The sequence below is a fragment of the Giraffa tippelskirchi genome, chromosome 9, assembly GCF_054371585.1.
Source record: "Giraffa tippelskirchi isolate mGirTip1 chromosome 9, T2T-mGirTip1v1.2.pri, whole genome shotgun sequence".
NCBI lineage: Eukaryota > Metazoa > Chordata > Mammalia > Artiodactyla > Giraffidae > Giraffa > Giraffa tippelskirchi.
Genome location: NC_137283.1, coordinates 31,004,702 through 31,028,744, shown reverse-complemented (window position 1 = coordinate 31,028,744; position 24,043 = coordinate 31,004,702). Strand labels below are relative to the sequence as shown.

Below are 24,043 nucleotides of genomic sequence, written 5' to 3'. Positions count from 1 at the left end.
CACGAAGAAACAGATTATCCAACCTAGCACCCTATGTTCCACCCAAAATAGAGTCACCAACCAGGTGACCAAACATGGCCTCCAGACAGGTACTGTCTGCCTCACGTTGTACTAAAATTTCTTAACATTACTTTGCAATTTTTAAAATTATGATCTAAAAATTGTAATTTCCTTTTTTTCTTGAAAAACATTAGATGATTTGGCAACATTATGCCTGAATGCTGAGGCTGAGTAGCCTTGTCTCCAGCCAGGTCAAATTCACCACAGTCACCACAATCTCATTTTTGTTACCTGCCTGACACTGGTAGGCATCTGAATTGATGAGACCAAAGTACAGAATAGCCCATGAAGTTTTGTAATTCATGGTAAGATACTTCTAGCCAGGTACTATATGCACACAAACTATACAACAGAAATCATTTCAGGTGACTTTCTCAAACAGAAGACATTACAACTATATCTTCAGAAAGATACTTACTGAACGACAGCTTGACCCCGAGTCAGACCTTTGATTTTCAAATAATGTTCAATTACTCTGTCCTCACTGTAAAACAATGAAATGAAATGTAGAGCAATATACGGCTGTATGAAGTACAGATTCCCTTTCAAGATTTTCAGGTAGCCACTGAAAATACTTGAGAAAGAAGGCCTAGACCAACTTGTTCAGGAGATAGAAGCTGGTTGACTTTTGTTTTTGTAGGACATAGACTCTTGAACCTCAGACATTTGACTACCTTGTCTTGATTGTGTACAATTTTATACAACTTACTTTTGCGTAACATTTTAAAACCTTCAGTTATTAGAAAAGGAAAACAATATCAATTCATCAAATGAAAAACTAATATTTTCTCCCATAACTGATGGAATATAATAAATACAAAATAGTATTATTAAATGCTAGTCAGAGAGACATGCTGGAGAAATTAAAAGTTTTCAAAGAGATCAGCAGGTATAAGGTATTATAGACATTTTCCTTATACTGCTAAGATTTAGAAAGAATTAAAGATGCTCCTGCGTGAGTGTTCAATCTAAAATACTCTACTCTCATGACTTGTGCACATAATACCTTAGGAGAAAGCCCTTCATTATTGTCTTAGGATAAAACTTGTTGACTAGAAAGGGGAAAAACAGGTGAACTCTGATCACCTGTGACACCATCAGTTATTTACCCTCCTTTCAGACTGGTAGCTTGTTAGTCACATCTCAAGTGTAACTGAGAAGAATAAATGTTTTTATCTCTATATAACCAATAATCAACAGTAATCGATCTTTGCTTTTTACTCTTAAGAAACTATCACTTAACAATGATTCATTTAAAAGGTTCCAGATTCATGATGCAATGTAGCCTCAGCACTCACTCTCACTATTGACTTGGGAAATATTCCAACTTTCATATTATAGCTCATTCATGGTGAATATTTATTTTGTAACCAGTTTTTTAGTGGAAAGGAAAACCATCTTTAGGATTCACAGCCTTAAACTGAGGAAAATACATTTAAAGGGAATGTAAGTAGTTTAAGGGGAGAAAACGTACTTCTCTAGGAAAAATGTTGTATGGGAAATGGGTACTATGGGTTCATTAAAACACAGACAAAGAAAACAACTCAATATAGACAATGACTCCTGGCTGTAGATGAAACCATTTTTCATTCAGGTTGTTTCTGTTCATTACGAATACCTCTGTTCAAGGAAATCTGTCTTTTATACCACTTGCATTGTACTCCCCCAGATGAAGGCTGTGTTACATAGTGACTGCACATATACCAAGCATGATTCACTTAATTGCACTCTACAAATCTTTTATGCACTTGAATGGGAAGGCACATGGCTACTCTCCACATATGACTGCAAGTCTTGGGATGCCAGTCTCCAGAGAGCTTTAACAAGGCCTTTTCACTAGAAGGATCAAGGTCTACTTCTTGTTAGTCTGACACGTATTACAGGCAATTTGACATTTCCCTCACTTAGATTGCTTGTAGCCTCCTGAGGAGCATGTAGTTCTCAATGGAGGCTATGGCAATGGGATCATGGGCCATTTTGGCTCGGCTTACCAGTAAGCAAGGGAGGGATGCTCCTGCAGAGTTTTGGTTGGAAAAGCTGGAAGTGTCTTTAAATCTTTCCTGGCATTTTCATCACTAAAAAGAAAAGAAATACAGTATGTCAATTGCTGCAACCTAAATGATTATCCAAGCTGGTCATGAGGTGAAATCTGAAAAGTAACAATTATAGCACATTTGTTGTTGTTTAGTAGCTCAGTTTGGAGAAGGAAATGGCAACCCACTCCAGTGTTCTTGCCTGGAGAATCCCAGGGACGGCGGAGCCTGGTGGGCTGCCGTCTATGGGGTTGCACAGAGTCAGACATGACTGAAGTGACTTAGCAGCAGCAGCAGCAACAGCTCAGTTGTGTCCGACTCTCTTGTGATCCTGTGGACTGTAGCCCACCAGGCTCCTGTGTCCATGGATTTCACAGGCAAGAATATTGGAGTGGGATGCCATTTCCTTCTCTAGGGGATCTTCCTGACCCAGGGGCCAAACCCATGTCTCCTGCATTGGCGGGCCAGTTCTTTACTACTGAGCCACCTGGGAAGCCCAATGATAGTACACTGGGCTGTGTCAAATGTTATTGGCAGCAGACGTAAGGCAATAGACTTTAACTAAAGACAGTGCCCAAATGGACAACCAAGTCATCTGATGAGATTTTTGAGGCTTTTACAAAGACCAAAGAAAATTAAAATAATGTTAAATTGCCATAATCTCATTTTCCTTACAAACTCACAGCTGTTTTCATTGTGTATTTCCTATATGTCTCTATTTTATTACAAAAGTATTACTATAATTGTGCATATTTCATATTCTCTTTTTATATAGCATTTTTCAAATGTCATTATATACTTTCTCCATGTTCCTATAGCGCCCTCATAATTATCTTTAGTGTCTACATAATATTCACAATGTAGGGACGCTAGTTATCCTAAAAGCATTCACACAGTATTACCACTTTTTCATAATAGATATTATTGCAGTAAAAAGATGTGTGTAGATCTTTCTATGGGAGAAGGAAATGGTAACCCACTCCAGTGTTCTTGCCTAGAGAATCCTGTGGACAGAGGAGCCTGGTGGGCTGCCGTCTATGGGGTCACACAGAGTCGGACACGACTGAAGTGACTTTGCAGCAGCAGCAGCAGACCTTTCTATTACTCCCTTTCTATTACTTCCCTACTGCTTTCTGGAATAAAATGAACAAAGTTGGCCATCTGTGGAAATCACAGAAGATGACTTGAAAAATGTGCTTCTAATGAAACCTAAGTGAAAGTCACTCAGTTGTGTCTGACTCTTTGCGACCCCATGGACTACACAGTTCATGGAATTCTCCAGGTCAGAATACTAGAGTGGGTAGCCTTTCCCTTCTCCAGGGGATCTTCCCAACCCAGGGATCGAACTCAGGTCTCCCACATTGCAGGCGGATTCTTTACCAGCTGAGCCACAAGGGAAGCCCAGTGAAACCCCAAGATGTCCCTCAAATTGTATCAAGTGAACTAAAATGTACCTTGTGAAACATCAGCTCATCTTAAAATGGCAAAACTTGGGACACATAGGCAATATTTTATAATAACCATCAATGGAGTACAATCTTTAAAAACTGTGAATCATTATGTTATACACATGAAATGTATAATATTTCAAATCAATAATATCTTGATCAAAAACAATGACTTTTGAGAACAAAACAAAACAAAACAAAAACCAAAAAAAGGCTAAATTCTGGCTGTCCAAAGAGAAGGGTGTGGTCTTTAAGGAACTTAACACAAGGGAGAACAGGTAGTATGACTCAGTCATAGTTGATCCTGTGCTGTATGATAGAAAATGCTCTTAAATAGCTCCAGGTATTTAAGAAAGCAGTTTCCGCTGAAACAGACATGACTCTCAAAGGAGTCCACTGGAGCTTAGGATAAGTGCATTAAAGAGCAAAATCCTGACCACCCTGGAATTTCTCAAACACAATACTGGTTAACTCTTCCTCTTATTTTCCATCTCTTCATACTTTTGCCACTAGCTACAGCTTTACAGGTGGTGCTAGTGGTAAAGAACCCACCTGTCAATGCAGGAGATGTAAGATACACGGGTTTGATCCCTGGGTTGGGAAGATCCCCTGGAGAAGGGCATGGCAACCCACTCTGGTATTCACAGGGTCACAAAGAGTTGGACACGACTGAAGTGACTTAGCACACACGCACCCTTTGTTGAGGTTACCAAGAGCTAGGCACCATGGAAAGCACTTGGAGGGCATTGTTCACCTCATGCAAGTCCCATCACAACTCTTCCCATGTAGTAGGTACTATTATTTACACAGACTACTTTGGGGGCAGGGGTGGAGCAGGGGGAGAGGGAGGGGGCTTCCCAGGTGGCTCAGTAGTAAAGAATCTGCCTGGCAATGCAGGAGACATGGGTTTGATCCCTGGATCAGGAAGATTCCCTGGAGAAGGAAATGGCAACCCACTTCGGTATTCTTGGCTGGGAAATCTCATGGACAGAGAAGCCTGGCTGGGCTACAGTCCACGGGGGTGGGAAAAGGGTTGCACACAACTTAGCGACTAAACAACAACAACTTCACAGGTAAGAGTGTGAGGTTCAGTGAGGCTAAGCCTCTTGTTCAATGTGTCACAGCTATGAGGTGGAGGAGCCAGAAGGCTTCTAAGGCCAAGACCCACCAATAGAATAATTACTGTATTCTATCACCGGATTCCCTGACAGACTCTCAAAGTAGTGTCCTAGAGAGCCCACACAATATTCTCATCTCTGGTAAGGCAGAGCTCCCCTTCGCCCTCACCCCTACTTACAAATGAAACCTCTGAACTGATTAGTTTCAAAAGTCATCACTCAAGCATTTTTACATTTGCTTCCCTGAGGTTTGCTCCAGTGTGAATTGTGATGTTGGAAGAGATGAGCCCCCAAGTGGAGGACGAAACACTGAACTCAAGGTCAATCTCCTCCCAAAGCATTCATCCAGTCCTCCTAGATCTAATGTCACAGGTCAAACTGGGGAACCGAGCATGGCGTGCTGACTGGTTCTGCTTGGCCCAGGCTGCACGGTGCTGGATTAGAAACTGCTCTCTCCTGTCACCTGATGAGGTGCGGTGTGAGTGGTTCTCCTTCACTGTCTACAGAAGGTTCGTTTATGGTTCTATCAAGGTTTCTCCACCAGGCCACAGGGCAATCAAGTCAACCACTGAGCAACCTGTACATAAATTAACCATCTTTCAGTGAGAATAGACAGAGTACCACCAAGCTGCGACAGTATGATCTGCACCTGTCAATGCTACAAAACCAGGCTTGTGGCCCTCCCTAAAGGCGAAAGATCCGGCTTTACAAATCACTCCAGGAAATGAAAAGTCACTTGGCTCCCGTTCTTACATAAGGATAAATCTCTCCATTCATTTGAAATCTGAGCAGTATGACTTAACCACAACGACAATCTGGGGAAACTGGTTTGGGCTTCCTGAAAACGAAAATATACCACAGTCCAATTTAATCAAAGGAAAGGTCATCTGTCAACTCCCACAATGATATTTATTTTTCTTAATCATTTCTTTTATCCTCTGTCCTTCAAATCCCATTTCCTTTTCAAAGAGGTTGGCTTATGAGTTTTTTTGTCAAGGGCGAATACATGTATATGTTCTGAAGTGACAGACTAAAGATAATACCTTTTGTTATTAATCATCACCACCATCCACATGTGTGTTATCTTCTGGGTTCATGTGAACTGTATGCTGAGTTTCAAGAACTCAACCTTGCATTTACTTATTTCTTTGGATTAGAGTTAATTTTGTGGTGATCAAGACCTCACTAGAGCAGAAGAGAAGCTGCTATTTACCACAAATTCACTCATTCATTTAGCAAATATGTATTATGTGTATACTGCATCCAAGCATGTAGAAACAAGTGTCATAGGATGCAGTTACATTAAAAAAAAAAAATTTGTGTGTAATTCTTAAAATTAATTTTTACTAGAGTACAGTTGCTTTAAAATGTTGTTAGTTTCTTGTATGGTAAACTGGATTAGTCATACATACATATATATATATATATATATATATATATACACACACACACAGTCTATTTTAATATTTCCTTCCAATTTAGGTCACCACAGAATATTGAACAGAATTCCCTTGCTGTACAGTAGGTTCTCATTAGTCATTTATTTTATACATTGTAGTATATTTGTGTCAGTACCAATCTCCCAATCCATCCCACCCCCATCCCCGCCTCGGTAATTGTAAGTTTGTTCTCTAATTCATGATATTGCTTTTAAGTTATGCAAATATATTCAGCCAAAAGAGAGGAGAAAGGAGGAAGAAACAAGGGGGAAATTCTATCCATCATTCGATTCAAAAGCTCATTGTTGAGAATAAGTGTGAAACGGAAGGTTTGAAGTTGCTTCCCTTTAAGACAATTTTAGTTCCTATGTCCGTAAAGCACCAGCTTCTCAACATATTGAGACTTTTCTAGTATAGTATTTAAGCATTTAATACATGCTTGCTAATCATAAGAAACTTGTGTATTTCTTAAGTGCTTAACTTAAGAAACAGCTATGTGTTTCAAATGGAGAAAAGTACTACCTGATGCATTTTGGTCTTCGACAGGTCACCTTCCCAACATATTTTCAAGAGTAATTTTAACTACGCACGATTAGAACCTACCCCAGTTCTAAGATGTGATGTTATATATCTGGAAATGATGGCTGAATAAATCAATGAATTACCAAAGGTTAATCACGAGCCTGCATCCTAAATAACAATGAATATTCATTCATTAAGACTTCTTTTGGGTACTAATCAATCACTGAGAAGCAATGAAAATGAGTATTAATAGGCTTAGGGATCATTTTAAGGAGAGTTTAGATTACTTTAAAAGGAATACACTTGAATAGGTGGAGCACAAAGGATCTGGGGGGCCATGAAACTATTCTGAATAATACTGTAGTCATGGCTATATGACATGCATCTGTCAAAAGCTATAGAATCAGTACAACACAGAGAGAATCATACTGTGACTATGAACTTTCAGTTCAGTTCAGTTCAGTCACTCAGTCGTGTCTGACTCTTTGCAACCCCATGGACTGCAGCTTGCCAGGCCTCCCTGTCCATCACCAACTCCCAGAGCTTACTCAAACTCATGTCCATTGAGTTGGTGATGCCATCCAACCATCTCATCCTCAGTTGTCCCTTTCTCCTCTCGCCTTCAATCTTTCCTAGCATTGGGGTCTTTTCAAATGAGTCAGTTCTTCACATCAGGTGGCCCAAGTACTGGAGTTTCAACTTCAGCATCAGACCTTCCAATGAACACTAGGGACTGATCTCCTTTGGGATGGACTGGTTGGATCGCCTTGCTGTCTAAGGGCCTCTCAAGAGTCTTCTCCAACACCACAGTTCAAAAGCATCAATTCTTCGGCATTCAGCTTTCTTTATAGTCCAACTCTTGCATCCATACATGACTACTGAAAAAACCACAGCCTTGACTAGACGGACCTTTGTTGGCAAAGTAATGTCTCTGCTTTTTAATATGCTGTCTAGGTTGGTCATAACTTTCCTGTCAAGGAGTAAGCGTCTTTTAATTTCATGGCTGCAGTCACCATCCGCAGTGATTCTGGAGCCCAAAAAAATAAAGTCTGACACTGTTTCCACTGTTTCCCCATCTATTTCCCATGAAGTGATGGGACTGGATGCCATGATCTTAGTTTTCTGAATGTCGAGCTTTCAGCCGAATTTTTCACTCTCCTCTTTCACTTTCATCAAGAGGCTCTTTAGTTCTTCTTCACTTTCTGCCATAAGGGTGGTGTCATCTGCATATCTGAGGTTATTGATATTTCTCCCACCAATATTGAACTAGTAATGTGTCAATATTGATAATTTGAAACAAATGTATGACACTAATGCAAGATGTTACTGATGGGGAAACTGAAGAGAGGGGAGAGGGGAGGAGAGAAGATATATATAAATATGCATATATATATGCATATATATATGCATATATTCTAGATTTTCCGTTCAACTCTTGTGTAAACCAAAAGCTACCCTTAAAAAATAAAGTCTACTAATTTTTTAAAAAAGATTAAAAAAGAAATCTACTTTCAATTAGTGGTTCTTAACTGGGCAACTTTGCTCCTCAGGGGATATTTAGCAATGTCTTAAGACATTTAGTCACACCTGGGGGAGGAAGTGTTACTGGTAGCCACTGAGCAGACGCCAGGATGCTCCTACACAGGCTACAATACACAGGACAGGCCCCAGCAACAAAGAATTATCTTGCCCCAATTGTCAATAGTGTTGAGGTTGAAAAACCCTCACCTGGATTCTTATAAAACTACTGATAATTCAACCCTAAAACGTCTAATTGCGTCTTTTAGACTTGAAGAAGTTTTCTCTTCTGTCATCCTTAGACTATCAAGACATTAGAATATAGAAGTATCTCAGATGCAAGTGTCTAATAGGAGCCATGGGAGAGAGGGACTAGAAATCCATCTGTGTAAGCTAGCTGAGATGGGCAAGTCAAATTCAGCAGCAGGCACAGGGATTGTGGGGACTGATGGGGACTGTGAAGAAGACAACGTTGCCCACCGGAAGTATTACTTGGAATATAGATTTGACTGTGTGAGACAGAGATCAACACTTTGGTTAATTTCTCTTGATATAAAAGTCAGAGCTGGAGTAACATGAAGTATTCAGGGGCCCAGTTTCTTCTCCTGTTGCTTCACCATTCCTGGGGAGCTGCTATCTTTCATGTGATCCAAGATAGCCCATCACCATGCTTACATTTTAGCCATCAGGTAGGGGAAAAAGAATACAGGAGGACATATCCACTCCATTACAGGCAGAACCTGAAAGCTGCCTACCTCCCCTAATCCCACTGGCCAGAATAATCGCAAGGCTCTTGCTAACTGCAAGGGACACTGGGATGTGTCAGTCTTTATTCTGGGCAGCCACATGCATTGCTAAAAATTCTACTGATATGGAGAAAAAGGAGACTGGATACTGAGGAAACAGACACCACTGCTGATGGAGAAACACTACTCAGATCCAGGTCATTTGTGTCACAGGGAACGCAGATCCACTACTGCCTAATAATGATTACACTTGTTTTGAAAAGGGGCAAAATCTCAGATTTTTACCTAGAGCATCTGAATTTTAAAATATTGCCTCAATCAGAAACAAAAAAATAAAGCCAAAATAAAAAGTAAAACATTGTGCAGGTCCTATAAAACATTTATACCAGCACACCATGACCATTATTACTTTGCAATTTCTGATATAAACTATTAGAAGAGCATGTATAGGGAGGGCCTTCTCAGTTCAACTTGGTTTCCAGTTTCAGATAATTTATTTACAGTGCAAAGTGTCAGCAGGGCATGAATAAATGAGGAACATAAATAATTTTGACAAATGTGGAATCTGGACCATTCCAAATGATTCCTCTCAGGAAAAAACACAGCCTTATTTCTTTGTGTTTGAGAAGGTGCCTATTAATCCTCCAAATCTGTACCTTTGTGCTATTGCAAAATATCCTTTCCCGTGAATACATAGTATCACTTTTCTGAAAGAATGTATTTAGTACAGGAAACCCCTAACAAGTCACCACCACCAAGGAGGTGACTGAGCTGAGGAGCTGGCTGTGACACTAGAGGACCAAGAAGATACAAAAGATGGATGAGATGGACAGCCAGGCAGTGAAAGGGCTTGTATCTCTCAACAAGCAGTGTACAAGTAGAACTCAGATGGCCAACAGGCAGAATCAAGTGTTCACCTTTACAGACACTCAGGGGAACACACAGTAAGAGTGGATTACCACTTTGTACCAGACTGCACTGAGCTTACATCAAGATGTTTGGCAATGGGAACTCCCATCCATCCATGATGGAAAAGTCTACTGGGATGATCATTTTGGAAATCTGCATACCCTATGACCCAGAGATCTTTTCCTAGGTATATCTCCAGAGAAACTTACACAAAAGAACAAAGTTTATAACAGCATTTTTCACAGTAAGACAAAGAAAACAACCCAAATATCCCATGACAGTAGAAATGATAAAATTATAGTATTCATAATGGAATGCCATATAGCAAAGAAAATACAGTTTAGCTTCACACAACATGGTGAATCTCACAAACATTAAGCAAAGAATCAAGACTCAAAATAATATATACATCACCATCTCCTGTATACATGTTCAAAAGCAAGCAAAATGAATACAGAGGATCATACACAGGTGACACAATATAAAGCAAAACAAGAAAATAAGTTCCATAAAGTGAGAGTACAACCGGGGAAAGAGAATGTTTACTGGGTAAGGGGAGGGGCGCTAGTACACAATGGGCGTAGGGTGGGATCCTGGCAACATTTCTCACTGGGTGTGGTTACATGGCTGTGCAACTTCTAATTTGTTTTTTAAACCATTCATACATGTTTTACGCATTCTTCTGGGTGATTATTAGTTCAGTTCAGTCGCTCAGTCGTGTCTGACTCTTCGTGACCCCATGGACTGCAGCATGCCAGTCCTCCCTGTCCATCACCAACTCCCGGAGCTTACTGAAACTCATATCCATTGAGTCAGTGATGCCATCCAACCATCTCAACCTCTGTCATCTCCTTCTCCTCCCGCTTTCAATCTTTCCCAGCATCGGAGTCTTTTCCAATGAGTCAGTTCTTCACATCAGGTGGCCAAAGTACTGGAGTTTCAACTTCAGCATCAGACCTTCCAATGAATATTCAGGACTGATTTCCTTTAGGATGGACTGATTGGCTCTCCTTGCAGTCCAAGGGCCTCTCAAGAGTCTTCTCCAACACCACAGTTCAAAAGCATCAATTCTTCGACGCTCAGCTTTCTTTATAGTTCAACTCTCACATCCATACATGACTACCGGAAAAACCATAGCTTTGACTAGACAGGCTTTGTTGGCGAAGTAATGTCTCTGTTTTTTAATATGCTGTCTAGGTTGGTCATAGCTTTTCTTCCAAGGAGCAAGCGTCTTTTAATTTCATGGCTGCAGTCACCATCTGCAGTGATTTTGGAGCCCCCCAAAATAAAGTCTGTCACTGTTTTCATTATTTCCCCATCTATTTGCTATGAAGTGATAGGACCAAATGCCATGATCTTAGTTTTCTGAATGTTGAGTTTTAAGCCAACTTTTTCACTCTCCTCTTTCACCTTCATCAAGAGACTCACTCTTTAGTTCTTCACTTTCTGCCCTAAGGGTGGTGCCATCCGGTGACATAATTTACATCCGGTGACCCGGGTGATAAAATTCACATCAAAAATGAAGTCAAATATGGCTAGTGGGTTAAAGGGAAGGTGCTGGTGAGCAAGTCCAGTGCCAGTTAGAGGGCAAGTGTTTGAAACACCGGGGCATTATTCTCAAGTTCATCCCGATCATTTTCAGAGTTTAGAACCAGGCAGGATTTCAAGTGTGAGTGGACTGACAGTAGCTGAATGCTTATTTGTTCACCTCTGAAGAACCCCAGTTGGGGAATTTGCCTGGGAGCTGAGACCACGTGGATCCAGTGAGTGGGTGGGGGAAGAGGGGGGAGGCCCAGGTCTGGCTAGAGCACAGACGACCCCTCCCCTCCCGGAGCTGACAGACAGGCAGGCAGGCAGGGCGGGAGGCTGGGTTTGTATGAATGAGGAGAGACCTCAGAATCCCCAGGGAGGGCCCCTAACCAGCTGGATGTAAGCAAGCCTGGACCGAGATGTCTCTGCCTCTCCCCAGCAGTAAACACACTCACTCTGCGTGGACGTTCTTGAGCCTCATGCAGTGGAAGCGATATTTTTAAAGACTCACTTGACTAGAACTGCCAAGAGGGACTGCTTTTTCCAAGTCCTAGGCAGAGACAATGCCCATAAATCTACAGGACTTTCTACTTGTCGGTAACAAACCAGAAATTACTATTCTTCATCCTTTCAACAGGAACTCGGATGCTACAATGAAGAACGCTGCATTTTATCTGATGACTTAGGCTAAACCCCCGCCCCTGTCATGAGGTATTCCAGGTTCGTATTCTGACAGCTTTCTATTTTTTTTAAATTTTAATTTTAATTTAATTTTAACTGGAGGCTAATTACTTTACAATATTGTAGCGGTTTTTGCCATACATTGACATGAATCAGCCATGGACAGCTTTCTAGAAGGAAGTGGCCCAGGACCCACCGTTACTGTTTAGCCACCGGCGGCTCCTTTTGCCTCGATGATTCCTTTTGGCATTCCCGAGAACCCCCTTTCACCGGCTTTTGTTTTTCTTTCCTGACCTCACAAGCCCTGGAGGAATGTGCCAACCTCACCCCTTTCTGAGACAGCCACGTGGCTGGCAAAACTGAGGCCATGCTTTGTGTGCACTGGAGCAGTTGTGTGGAAACAGCCACCCCCAGCAGATGTGTGCACCTGTTTGTGCCTAGCTGGGGACTTGCCTACAGTTACAATCAGCCACCTGCCATGCAGAGGCTGGAGGGCAAGGGAGTTCAGGCAATTAGCAAACGGTGGTTGCTGGCCGTTCTGGAGCAAACCAATCAGTGAATGAGATCCCCTGAAGATGGTAACTGTCAGTGTTTGGTGTGGGACCATCCCTAGGTTTCTAGAACAGTTCAAAAAAACAAAAAAAAAGGCCAAGCCTCAAACTCTCCTTTTCTTTTTGATGCTAAAGCTCTTCCTTATCTGAAAAGCACAATGACCCATGGGAATGTCAAATGTCACCCAGACAAAAATTAAGCTCTTTAGGAAGTAACCTGGGACTGGAGTCTCCTTCTCAGCCACACATAAGCGTAACTCAAAACCCAGGTTTCATTAAATGTATGTTGCTGTTTAGTCTCTCAGTCGTATCCGACTCTTTGTGACCCCACGGACTATAGCCCACCAGGCTCCTCTGTCCATGGAGTTCTCCAGGCAAGAATACTGGAGTGGGTTGCCAATCCCTTCTCCAGGGGATCCTCCCAACCCAGGGATTGAACCCAGGTCTCCTGCATTGAAGGCAGATTCTTTACCACTGAACCACCAGGGAAGTCCCATTAAATGCATATGCAAATATAAAAAGGCTATAGTTAATGCCTGTTGAACACTCAAGATAAAGTCTACCAGGCAGACTAAGGGGCCTCCAAAAATCCAAGCAAGTTGTCACAGCTGGGAGCTCTATTTAATACTGTGCTCTGTGCAAACTAAAGATTTACTGTCATTAGGAACTGGTGTAAATTAGAAACGTTTGCCAGTCTTCTGGAATTGCCTGCACAGAGATTGGTGATAAGCCACTTCCTTATCTGTGCTTCTTGGAGAGCTGACGTGGCTGTCAAAGTTTTGCACTAAACTGAAGGAATGGGCCATGGCAATGATTACAACAGCCAGAAAAAGTGTATTTAATGTTTGTTAAATGGTGTAAAAGGTGTCAACACAACTACTAAAGCATTTCGGGTGGATCTGGTCTTTAAGGATGTGTGTATGTCTGCTCAGTCATGTCAGACTCTTTGTGATTCATTGAGTGTAGCCCACCAGGCTCCTCTGTCCATGGAATTTTCCAGGCAAGAATACTGAAGTGGTGTTATTTCCTCCTCCAGGGGATCTTCCAGACCCAGGGATCGAACCTGCATCTCCTGCATTGGCAGGCAGATTCTTTACCACTAGTGCCACCTGGGAAGCCCTGACAGCTTGCTTAACCATGGTATTATTAGAAGGATCTTGGATACAGAACATAAGCACTAATTTCCTCAACTATGATATCAGTCAGTGTTGGTCAACACTTTGGTGGTTAGCAGTTTAAGATATATTATCAGTTTACTTAGAGCATTTTTTCACTGGCCAGATAGCCTTCACATCACCCTTTTTTAATTAAAAAAAAAAAAAAAAAATCATGTTTCTTTCAGTTATCTGGGAACTTGCCCTTCAATGATGAATCCAGTTCATTACCTTCTTGACTGTATAACTAGGGAATTCTAACAGTAAATTTCTCTCCACTAATTCCCAGGTAAAGGGATATTGAAGGTTGTCAAGCATGAGAAAACACAGTAGTTCTTACAACCCCGTGGCCAGCAGCATCAGCACTATCTGAAGATGTGTTAGAAATGCAAATTCTGGGACCCCACTCCAGACCTACAGAACCAGAAGGGCTGAAGGTGGGACCCAGCAATCTGTTTAATAAATGACTTGAGAACCACAGGAACAGAATAACAGAACGAATACATAATATGAACACAGGGAGGTTTTCAAGAAAGAGATAACAATCTACAACTTAAAACAGGAAAGAAGGTCAAAGAAGCTGAGGAACCCCAGGAGGCTAGTTTCAGGAGACCCTTCTGAGGCCCTTGTTGTTTAGTTACTCAGTCGTGTCCGACTCTCTGAGACCCCCATGGACTGTAGCCCACCAGGCTCCTCTGTCCATGGGATTTTCCAGGCAAGAACACTGGAGTGGGTTGTCATTTCCTCTTCCAGGGGATCTTCCAGACCCAGGGATGGAGCCTGCATCTCCTGCATTGCCAGGCGGATTCTTTACCACTGAGCCACCTGGGAAGACCCTTCCAAGGCTGACCCAGCAGTTATACCGAGTAGGTACCTCCATTCAGTCCCTAAAAAGAAATGCTCACACTCACTGAACATTATTAGGCTTCAGAGACTGGGCTAAAACCTCTCTACAGGTTCTGTTATTATCACCAGCATCCTTGTTACATAGATGTGAAAACTGAGATTTAAAAGAGATTTCATTTAAACTCAGCAAGAAAGTAGCAGATATGACTCCAAGCCTACACTTGGACAACTCTGCCTAACTTCTCTAGTTTCAAAATGAAGGGACAGAAAACAAGGTAGGAGAGGAAAGGAGAAAAGAGAAGGCTTTTGCCAGCGTAACTTGAGGTTTTGGAATTTGTAATTATAGTGGCCACTCATTGATTCTACTAAAGTTAGTTTCTGGGGTAAAGATAGGTTGCTTTTTTAAAACTAGATAATCTGATTTTAGATGGTGAGGGACAGGGAGGCCTGGTATGCTTCAGTCCATGGATTGCAAAGAGTCGGACAAGATTTGATGACTGAACAACATAATCTGGTTTAGTCAAAAACTGGATTAAACCACAAAGATCTGATTACAGACAACCAGACTGAATATGTGTTATCACTCAGTGTTTCTTAAACCAAATCATCTACTGTGTGTAGCTGTCCTCTAATAGCAAAGATACCAAACTTAGTTTAAAAAAAAACTTTTTAAGAGCTACAAAATCAGACTCCAGTCATTTTTAGCAGAATTTTAAAACAGGGCACGGAAGCCCACCTGAGAAGCCCAACATCCAACAAATGTTCCTTAAACCACACAAGGTGTTCCTAATGCCTGATTTTTATTTTTCAAACTTTATTGAGTTTGACACTTTTTTTTTTTTTCCAGCTGTGCTGCTCAGCAAGTGAGATCTTAGCTTCCCGACCAGGGGTCAAACCTGCACCCTCTGCAGTGGACTCATGTTGTCGCAATCACTGGACTGCTAGGGAAGTCCTGATGCCCCATTGGTAATCCTGGCTAAAAAGTTCATAGTAAAATCTCAACCCCTTGACGAGTTCTCTCTGTTACAGGATAAAGGGCTTGGGAGCAGCTGGAGAAAGAGGGAAACAAGCGGTCAATCTCATTCCTAGTCAATCATATGCCAAGGCAAAAAGCAGGGCTCGGATCCACCCAATTCTAATGCCACCACTAATAATTGCAAACAGTTTTTAGTAAAACTGCTCATAGACTGAGACGGTTTCATAATAGCTAAAATAAAGTGCCTGCCTCACTTTCCACCCCTTCAGACCAAACCCTGTCAGCTGGTTAAGAGACCTGAGTTAGTCTGGTCCGACCCTGACTTGGTAGGTGGGGAAACAGGGCCCAGCGACCTTAAAGACTTACCAGGGGCCTTTCGCTGAGGTGGCTGGCGCTAGATCAAGAGGACCAGAGGCTGTCTGGCTGGTTCTCAGGACTCCAGGTTCAAGCGGAGCGGCAGCAGGGGAGGAGGAGGAAGGAGAGGAGGGAACTGGGAAGCTGGGTGGAGAGAGGAGGGGGGAGGGGCCGGAAAAGCCAGGCGGGCTGGGCCAGACCTCTTCCCCTCCCCTCCCAAGTCAGAGGGTCTTTCCATTCTTGGGATTTCCTCCCCACCCCATTTAATCAGGTCTTGATCGAACCTTAAGCCAAATCAGGCAGTGCCTTTTTGGAGTGGAAAGTGAGAACTGAAAGGATTATAGAAGCTAGGGATGCCCCCATCCCTTCTGGGAGAAGGAGGGACACCCCACTTCATCTTAATCAGATGAAGCTCCTTCCCTGGGGTTCCGGTGTGGGCACACATTCCTAGGCTGCCCTTGGTTTCTAGCTGCCTTGGACCTCTCTGTTCCTTCACAGGACAATAAATTAGAAACTCTTCTTGCTCTAAAAGAGACAGGGCATGTGCTGTGTGGCAGACAAGTGCTCAGCATTTTACTTATACAAAAAGAGAAAGAGAAAAAAAAAAAACCCAGGACGTCATTCAATCCTTATAGCAAACTGAGGTGTAGGAGCTGTTTCTAACTTACAGATAAGGAAACTGAGGCTTAGAGAGGTCACCTGGCTGCCTGCTGTCCCACCAGAGCTGGTACATGGGCAGTCAGGATTGGGACACAGGCTACTGTAAAGCCATCACATACTAAGAAACAAATCAACAGACGTGCTCACTGGCTGGCCCTAGACCTGTGATGTGCAGTAATAAGGTCAGGACCTAGAACTGGATTCAGTTCCAGGTCTCCATGTTTATAGGACTTAGCTAAACCAACCTATGTAAGCCTCGGTTTCCTGATTATAAAGACAGGGATACTGATACGTTTTCTGGGATTCTTGGGAAGATGCTATGAAGCTATGTTGCTGTGAAGGCACCTGCCTATGTCCATTAAATGTATTCTTTCCTTTCTGATCACAGCACAGGAAACCAACAATTATACCAAACACTTTACTTCTACCATCCTCAGAACAGGCTAGAGGTGGTTTTTACCACTGAGAAGAATCCCCAGTAGGTGATCTAGGTTAGAGTTGCCAGATTAAACATTTAGAACACACACTAAAAAAGTTATCCGTTGTTTGTTTTATGTGCCCAGTCTGGCAATCCTAACAGTTGGTAAGAAACCACATGGGAAAAGAACTTTGGAAACAGCTTGGCGAGTCCCGAGTTGTAAGTGGCTTTAGGATTGATTCAACAGAACCCATGGTAACTGGCGGAAGTGCAGCCTTGAAACTTGCTCCTCCAACATCATGACCAATCCATGGAATTTGTATCAGACCCTCCTTATCTCTGCATTCTACCAGAGACAAGAAACCAGCTTCTGTTCTGGGAAACACAATGTCCCCTCATCTAGAATTCCTTTGTTAAACTCTTGTCTGTAGTCTAATTTGTAACCAAGGACAAATTACTCTGTCCATCTGCATGCTTGATAGGGATCAACTATCAACTACTTTTTTTTTTTTTTAAGATCTGAAGAATTTCTTATAATAATGAAAATGTGATGAGAGATTTTCTTTTCCTAAACATTAGCCAGCTTGCCAAGAACTCTGATTCTGTCTACTTTGAAACTTCAAGTCTTTTAGAAGAAATACAATCCACAAAAATGACTTAGGCTGAGAATGAGGTTAACACAAAAGTTTGTAAATATTTAAAATAGAAACACTTTAGAAATTCAGAGAGACAGAGTGTGGAATGGTGGTTGCCAGGAGTTGAGGGGAACCCAGTGAAACCCCAAGGTCTGAGCCAGGGCTGATGATATTCCACTGCTGCCAGAAATGAGAATTACAGGTACCAGGCACAATTCTAACCCTTTTACGGGCATTTTCTCTCTTGATTTTCATAATGGCCCTAGGAGGTCTAGGTTATGTTATTCCCTGTGCCTCGGACCTGGGAGATCATACATACTGAAATCAGAAAAAGGCTAAGAGGTTCCCAGACATATATGCAAAAGGGATTTTTTGCAGAGTTCTGTGTGGTTCTACCTTCGTCAATGGAGTACCTGTTTAGACACCTACAAGAGGACCCTTTCTTTAATAATCCATCTAATACCCAGGCCTTACAGCTGACAACAACCAGGACCAAGCTACACAATTTGCAAGACCCAGTGAAAAATTAAAATGTGGAGCTTCTTTGTTTAAAAAATCACGCGGAATCTCAAGATGGTGACAGAAGAGTGTCAAACTGAGCGTGGGTCCCTTCTGAGCAGGGGGCCCTGTGTGACTGCACAGGTCACACCCTGGTGAAGTCTGCCCTGCCAACAGCATTTTTCCCTGGTAGGTTTCCACTGTCTTAATTGCTTCCTTTTTGCCTGCCCAGCCTCAGGCGCCTGTGCCCAGAACTAAATGAGCCTGTTCACAAAGGCACTCAGACCCCCAGGGGCCAACAGGTTCTGAACAGGGCCCCCCACATGCTGGGGGGAATCACAAGCTTGCTGCCTTGCTGCTCTGGGGTGGCAGGGAAGGGCTTTAAGCCTTGGTTTGGGAAGTTTCTGTAGGTCAAGTGGGTAGTGTTCCATGAATCTGACATTCATTTTGAAAAACGAAGCAGTGTCAGAGATCTGTAGGTCACTGTGCTAACCTATGAGTTTTTTAACAGGACAAAATAACATTTTAAAAAATTCTGACATAAGCACTGTATATTCATTATCAATAAATGAAAACACACTGACACGTGAAGAAGGCAAATTGCAAACATTTCTATCCTGCCCATCCCAAGATAACTCTTAGTCATGACAACAGTATCGGCTTAATTTTTTTTTTTAACCTCTACCATAAACCGGGCAGTGTGCAATGCACTATAATACTGTTTTGCAAATTTAAAAGTTGCTAAGAGAGTAGATCTTAAATGTCCTCATCATAAGAAAAGAATTTTTGTAACTATGTATGGTGATGGATTTTAACTAGACTTGTGGTGATCATTTTGTAATACATACAAATACTGAATCATTGTGTTATATACCTGAAACTAATATATGGTTACAAGTCAATCATACCTCAATTAATTTTTTTTTTAATTTTTAAAAAGAACTGTAATTATTCTTATTTACAGATGGGAAACTGCAGTGGAGAGCTGTTCAATAACACAGCTAAGATTGTTCACTAGTGAGAAGCAGGATCTGGAGCCAAACTCAGTTTTGCCTAACTTCAGAATCCACTCTACAGCAGTCTTTGTGGTGGGGAGTCTGTAGGTGTGCAGAAAGAAAATACTAGAACTTCTAATGATACTTACTTTTTATGCATTCTTTGAACATGTTACTCTATGTCACTGCTTTTGATGATGACTCTTTTGTGAGTATTTTACAATATACATGATGTTAATGTAGTTCTCCATGTCTACAACTATGGGCTTCCCTGGTAGCTCAGCTGGTAAAGAATCTGCCTGCAGTGCAAGAGACCCCAGTTCAATTCCTGGGTTGGGAAGATCCACTGGAGAAGAGATAGGCTACCCATTACAGTATTCTTGGGCTTCTCTGGTGGCTCAGCTGGTAAAGAATCTGCCCGCAATGCGGGAGACCTGGGTTCGATCCCTGGGTTGGGAAGATCCCCTGGGGAAGGGAAAGGCTACCCACTCCAGTATTCTGGCCTGGAGAATTCCATGGACTATATAATCCATGGGGTTGCAAAGAACTGGACACGACTGAGTGGCTTTCACTTTCATGTCTATAACTGTATAATGAAATAAATAATTAAAAGTTTACAAATGAATGGGGCTGTATGAACAAAACAATTTAGAGGTTACTGCACTGTGCTATAACTTACAGACTAGTTTTTATACATGTATCATATATTTGAATATATTGGCATACATTTTTTTTTATAAAAAAAGGATGATACATAGGCTTTTTTCTATTTTCTATATTGTAATTATTTTTCCATGTCAATAAATATTCACCTACAAAAGTATTCTAATGTTAAGTACTGAGCTTCTTAAGTGTTACTTTTGATAAGATCTCATGATTTAGAACAGGGATCTGATATCCATCCTACATTCCAATGCCTTCATCCCACCCCTACTCCAATGAATGGTGGAGTGTCTGGAAGCCAGGGACTCTCTTTAAAAATACATCTCTCTTCTCAAAAGAATTGAAATTCAGGACTCAAAGAGATATTTGTGTTCATATCAGCATTATTCGTAAGAGCCAAAAAGTGGTATAACCCAAGTATTTACTCACAGATGAAAGATCTTGGAGATGGATGTGGTGATGGTTGCCCAGCAACTTAAAATGGTTCGGATGGGGGACTTCCCTGGTAGGCTGGTGGTGAGCAGTGTGCCTACCAATGCACAGGACACATGCTTGATCCCTTTTCTGGGATGATCTCACATGTCTCGGAGCAACTAAGCCCGTGCATCACAACTACCAAAGTTCACAAGTTATAGTCCCTGCTCCACAATAAGAGAAGCCACCACAACGAGAAGCCCGCGCACTGCAACAAGGAGTAGCCACTGTTTGCCACAACTAGAGAAAGCCCTAGCGTAACAACAAAGACCCAGCACAGCCAAAAATAAATAAATTAAAAAAAGAAAAAAGTTAATATGGTAAAATAACAACAATGCATCTCAGTATACTCGATAGACTTAGTGGAAGCAAAGTCCCAAGTACTAAGTCTTCATTCTGTACTAGGCATCCTGCAAGATGCGTGATCATTCAATTCTCACAACAAATCCCTAAATAAAAGGGACCTTAGGGAGGTGGATGAACCTAGAACCTATTATACAAAGTCAGTCAGAAAGAAAAACACAAATATTGTATATTAATGCATATATATGGAATCTAGAAAAATGGGCTGATGAACTTATCTGCAGGGCAGCAATGGGGATGTAGACATAGAGAACAGACTTGTGGATACAGGTGTTGGGGGGGAGGAGAGGGTGGGACGAATGGAGAGAGTAGCATGGAAACACTATCATATAGAAAACAGACAGCCAGTAGGAATTGGCTGTATGACTCAGGGAACTCAAACCAGGGGCTCTGTGACAACCTAGAAAGGTGGGATGGGGTGGGAGGTTCAGGGGCAGAGGGACATATGTATACCTATGGCTGATTCATGTTGATATATGGCAGAAACCAACACAATATTGTAAAACAATCATCCTTCAGTTAAAAATAAATAAACTTTTGAAAAGGGACCTTAGGCTCAATGGCTTGAACTGGCTCAAGGTCACATCACTAGTAGATGAGGAAGGCTTGTCTCACTCAACTCATGCCTGCCTGTCTGAATCCAGGGCCCAGAACTTTCCAGTGTCTCTTATAAAGGATGTAAAATGACTGTGGCTAAGTAGTAAAAGACTGGAAACTCAGTCTGCCTCCACGCCAGCCCTTAGTGGTCCAGTGCCTTGTACACTGTAGGTATTCGGTTTTTAATCTATTGAATATAGGGGTTAATAGGGTCCAACAATGAGAAAAAGACCAAGCATTCCAAGGTCACTGCTGATGGAGTGCTCATTTCCTGCCTTCTCACGCTTAAGCTATCTCCTCAAGTGACTAATATTAGACTTGGGGCCCCTCCACTGATAACACCACTTACCAGAGGGTTCACTGCCTGCTGCCCTCACTGCCTTCCATCAGGGACATCAAGGATCTGTGGAGGGCTCCTGATACAAGTGTAAGTCAGAATGGTACTCTGAGATGGTAGGGGAGACCTGGGGGCTGAAGGTCTGGTCCTGTCAACCTGAATTGTCATGGGTATGTCACTTGTTAGTTCATCATGCGTGAAATGAGGGTTCCAATGCATAATATGGGGGCAGCCCTAATACTCCATGTGCAGAGCAGATGAAAAAGCACCCACTGTATGGGATGGATGATTCTTTCCAAATTCAGGGCTCTTCAGAAAAAGCGAGTTCAGAATTTGATGAATGCTTACCCTGAGTTATTGGAATTAAAATTGAGAGATGCAAGAATCGGACAGGCAGTACAAAGAAAAGGAACTGCTTATCTTTTAAAAACATTTTAATACTGAGCTTTCACCAAATAAATAAGCCCCCACTTCACAAAGTGAAGTGCACAGAACACTGGTCTGGGAAGAGGCTCGAACATCAGCGAAAAGAAAGGGTGGGAAACACTGTTCCTTGTTTTCTTCTGGGAGATCTGCCATGACATGAGTGGATTTGAAACTGATCAAAAAGAACTTAAACTCTGTTGAGTTTTTTTTCAATTTATCTATTTTTATTCGAAGCATAATTGCTTGATAGTATTTGTTGGTTTCTGCTTTTAACGATATAGTTCTCACGCTTATTTGTCTGCAGCTCCCTACTTGTTATCTTGTGTGTTTATTCAACGCAACAACTCAACATCTGGCGAAGTCATGGGGAAATGTTAAAGCATAATATGAGTAATATAAATGTTACCCACACAAAGTTTCTTAATCTCAGTTGTAACGTGGGAATAATATTCCACCAACCTCATGAGTAGAGATGACAATTAATGAGTTACTGTTTGTAAAACAGCCTGACACGTAGAAGTATTTACCAATCATTAAAAATAAATAAAATATTAATGTGCTGAACTGATTGATAAAAGAACTATGTTTAAATCAAGCCTTAAAATAGCCATAACACCAAGAGAAAGAAAAGTCATTTCTTACTAGGTTTTTCACAAAAGCTCTTTGCTGATTCATTAAAGTTCTGGCGTGAAATCAGACAGAAACATTAAATTTTTGTCAAGTCAGCCTTGTTTATTCTGTCAGCGCGGAAGGTAATGATTCTTACAAGTTTGTGTTAGAATACTAAAAAGGAGACTCCTGACAAAGGTCAAGAGCATCAGGCACGGAGTCCTAACTGGGCCACTCTTGAAGCCATGTGACCTAGACAGTCCATTACTTACTCTCTCCACAGCTCAGTTTCCCTGTCTGTAAAATGGGGATCCCACTAGTGCCTGTCATCACAGGATTGGTGGGAAGGTTCAATGGATTAACACTAATAGCAATAGTAAAGCCAAACAACAGAGACAAAGCACCTGAGTTCCAGATTCCAGAGAAGTTAGTTATCCACAGTAAAACAGCAAGTACCTGGGCCTGGATTTGAACCCAAGCAATTAAATTCCAAAGCTCCTCTTCACGTCTGCCTCCCATTGATGTAAGGACATACTCAGCATAGCATCAAGCCCATGGGAGCTGCTTTTTGTTTTTTTTAAACATTGTCACTGATCTTAAAGGTCCCAGAAATGGAATGATATTTTAGAGCTTTAAGTGCTCTAGAGGTGTAACAAGTAGGAGGATAAGTTTTTTAAAAGTCTTGATTTTTTTTTCCCCTCCCTTCATTACCTCCTCTCTACGTATCCAGAGAAGTCCCTTTCCCATGGGAACAGCTGCTATTTTTGTAGCACAGCTGTAAATTGTGCATTATTCCTACCCATTTGAAGCTAGGTGACAATATGCTATCATTCTGACCCGGCATTGAACTGAAATTGTAGTCACTTTTTCTTATAAGCAAAAGTGCCCTAGTCCCATAGTCTCTTGGTAATTTCCACCCTTCAGGATCTTAAAAAAAGAAAAGGAAAGAAATGCCTTGCTTTTACAAAGTCATTTGCAGCTGGCTCAGTGATAAAACCTCACGGTGTCAGCTTTCAGGAATCCTGTGTTTGTCTGTGTTGTGTTACCCAAGTAGCTTGTTATCTTTGCAGCTTAAGAGCTGACTTGGAAATTCAGGCTGTCAACTATTTAAAGAAAATGGAAGTCCTCACGCCACTATTTTAATTAACTTTCCGGAGAGCAAGGTTTTCTACTTGGTTATGATAGTGTTAACTTAAAATACTCTGAAGGAAACAGGGCAGAAACAAAATAAGGAGGAGGATTGTTGTTTTAAAAGGCATTACGGGGGAGCCTGGTGGGCTGCCGTCTATGGGGTCGCAAAGAGTCGGACACGACTGAAGCGACTTAGCAGCAGCAGCAGCAGCAGCAGGAAGAAGACTTTGAACATAGCCATGATGGCAAAACAGTATAGGGTATGTAAAGAAGAGAGTCAGTAACAAATATTAAGGAGTATGAATGGTAGAGCGTGGGCCGTTGAAATGTATTAATGCAGATTATATGGGGC

The 24,043-nt window shown here is 41.8% G+C and overlaps 1 protein-coding gene across 17 annotated transcripts in view; it reads right to left on the bottom strand.

Annotated features, from left to right (window-relative positions):
• Positions 1–24,043, bottom strand: part of FRMD4B (FERM domain containing 4B) — a 388,656-nt gene that overhangs the window by 47,243 nt on the left and 317,370 nt on the right. For 15 of the 17 annotated variants that reach the window (XM_081528400.1, XM_081528396.1, XM_081528395.1 and 12 more), the window contains 2 exons: positions 2,052–2,135; positions 479–544 (listed from right to left, as the gene is read on the bottom strand). In XM_081528400.1, the coding sequence (XP_081384526.1) occupies positions 479–544; positions 2,052–2,135 (150 nt within the window). Of the gene's footprint in view, positions 1–478; positions 545–2,051; positions 2,168–24,043 lie in introns of all 17 variants that reach the window. The other 2 variants (XM_081528389.1, XM_081528388.1) reach the window with 1 other exon arrangement.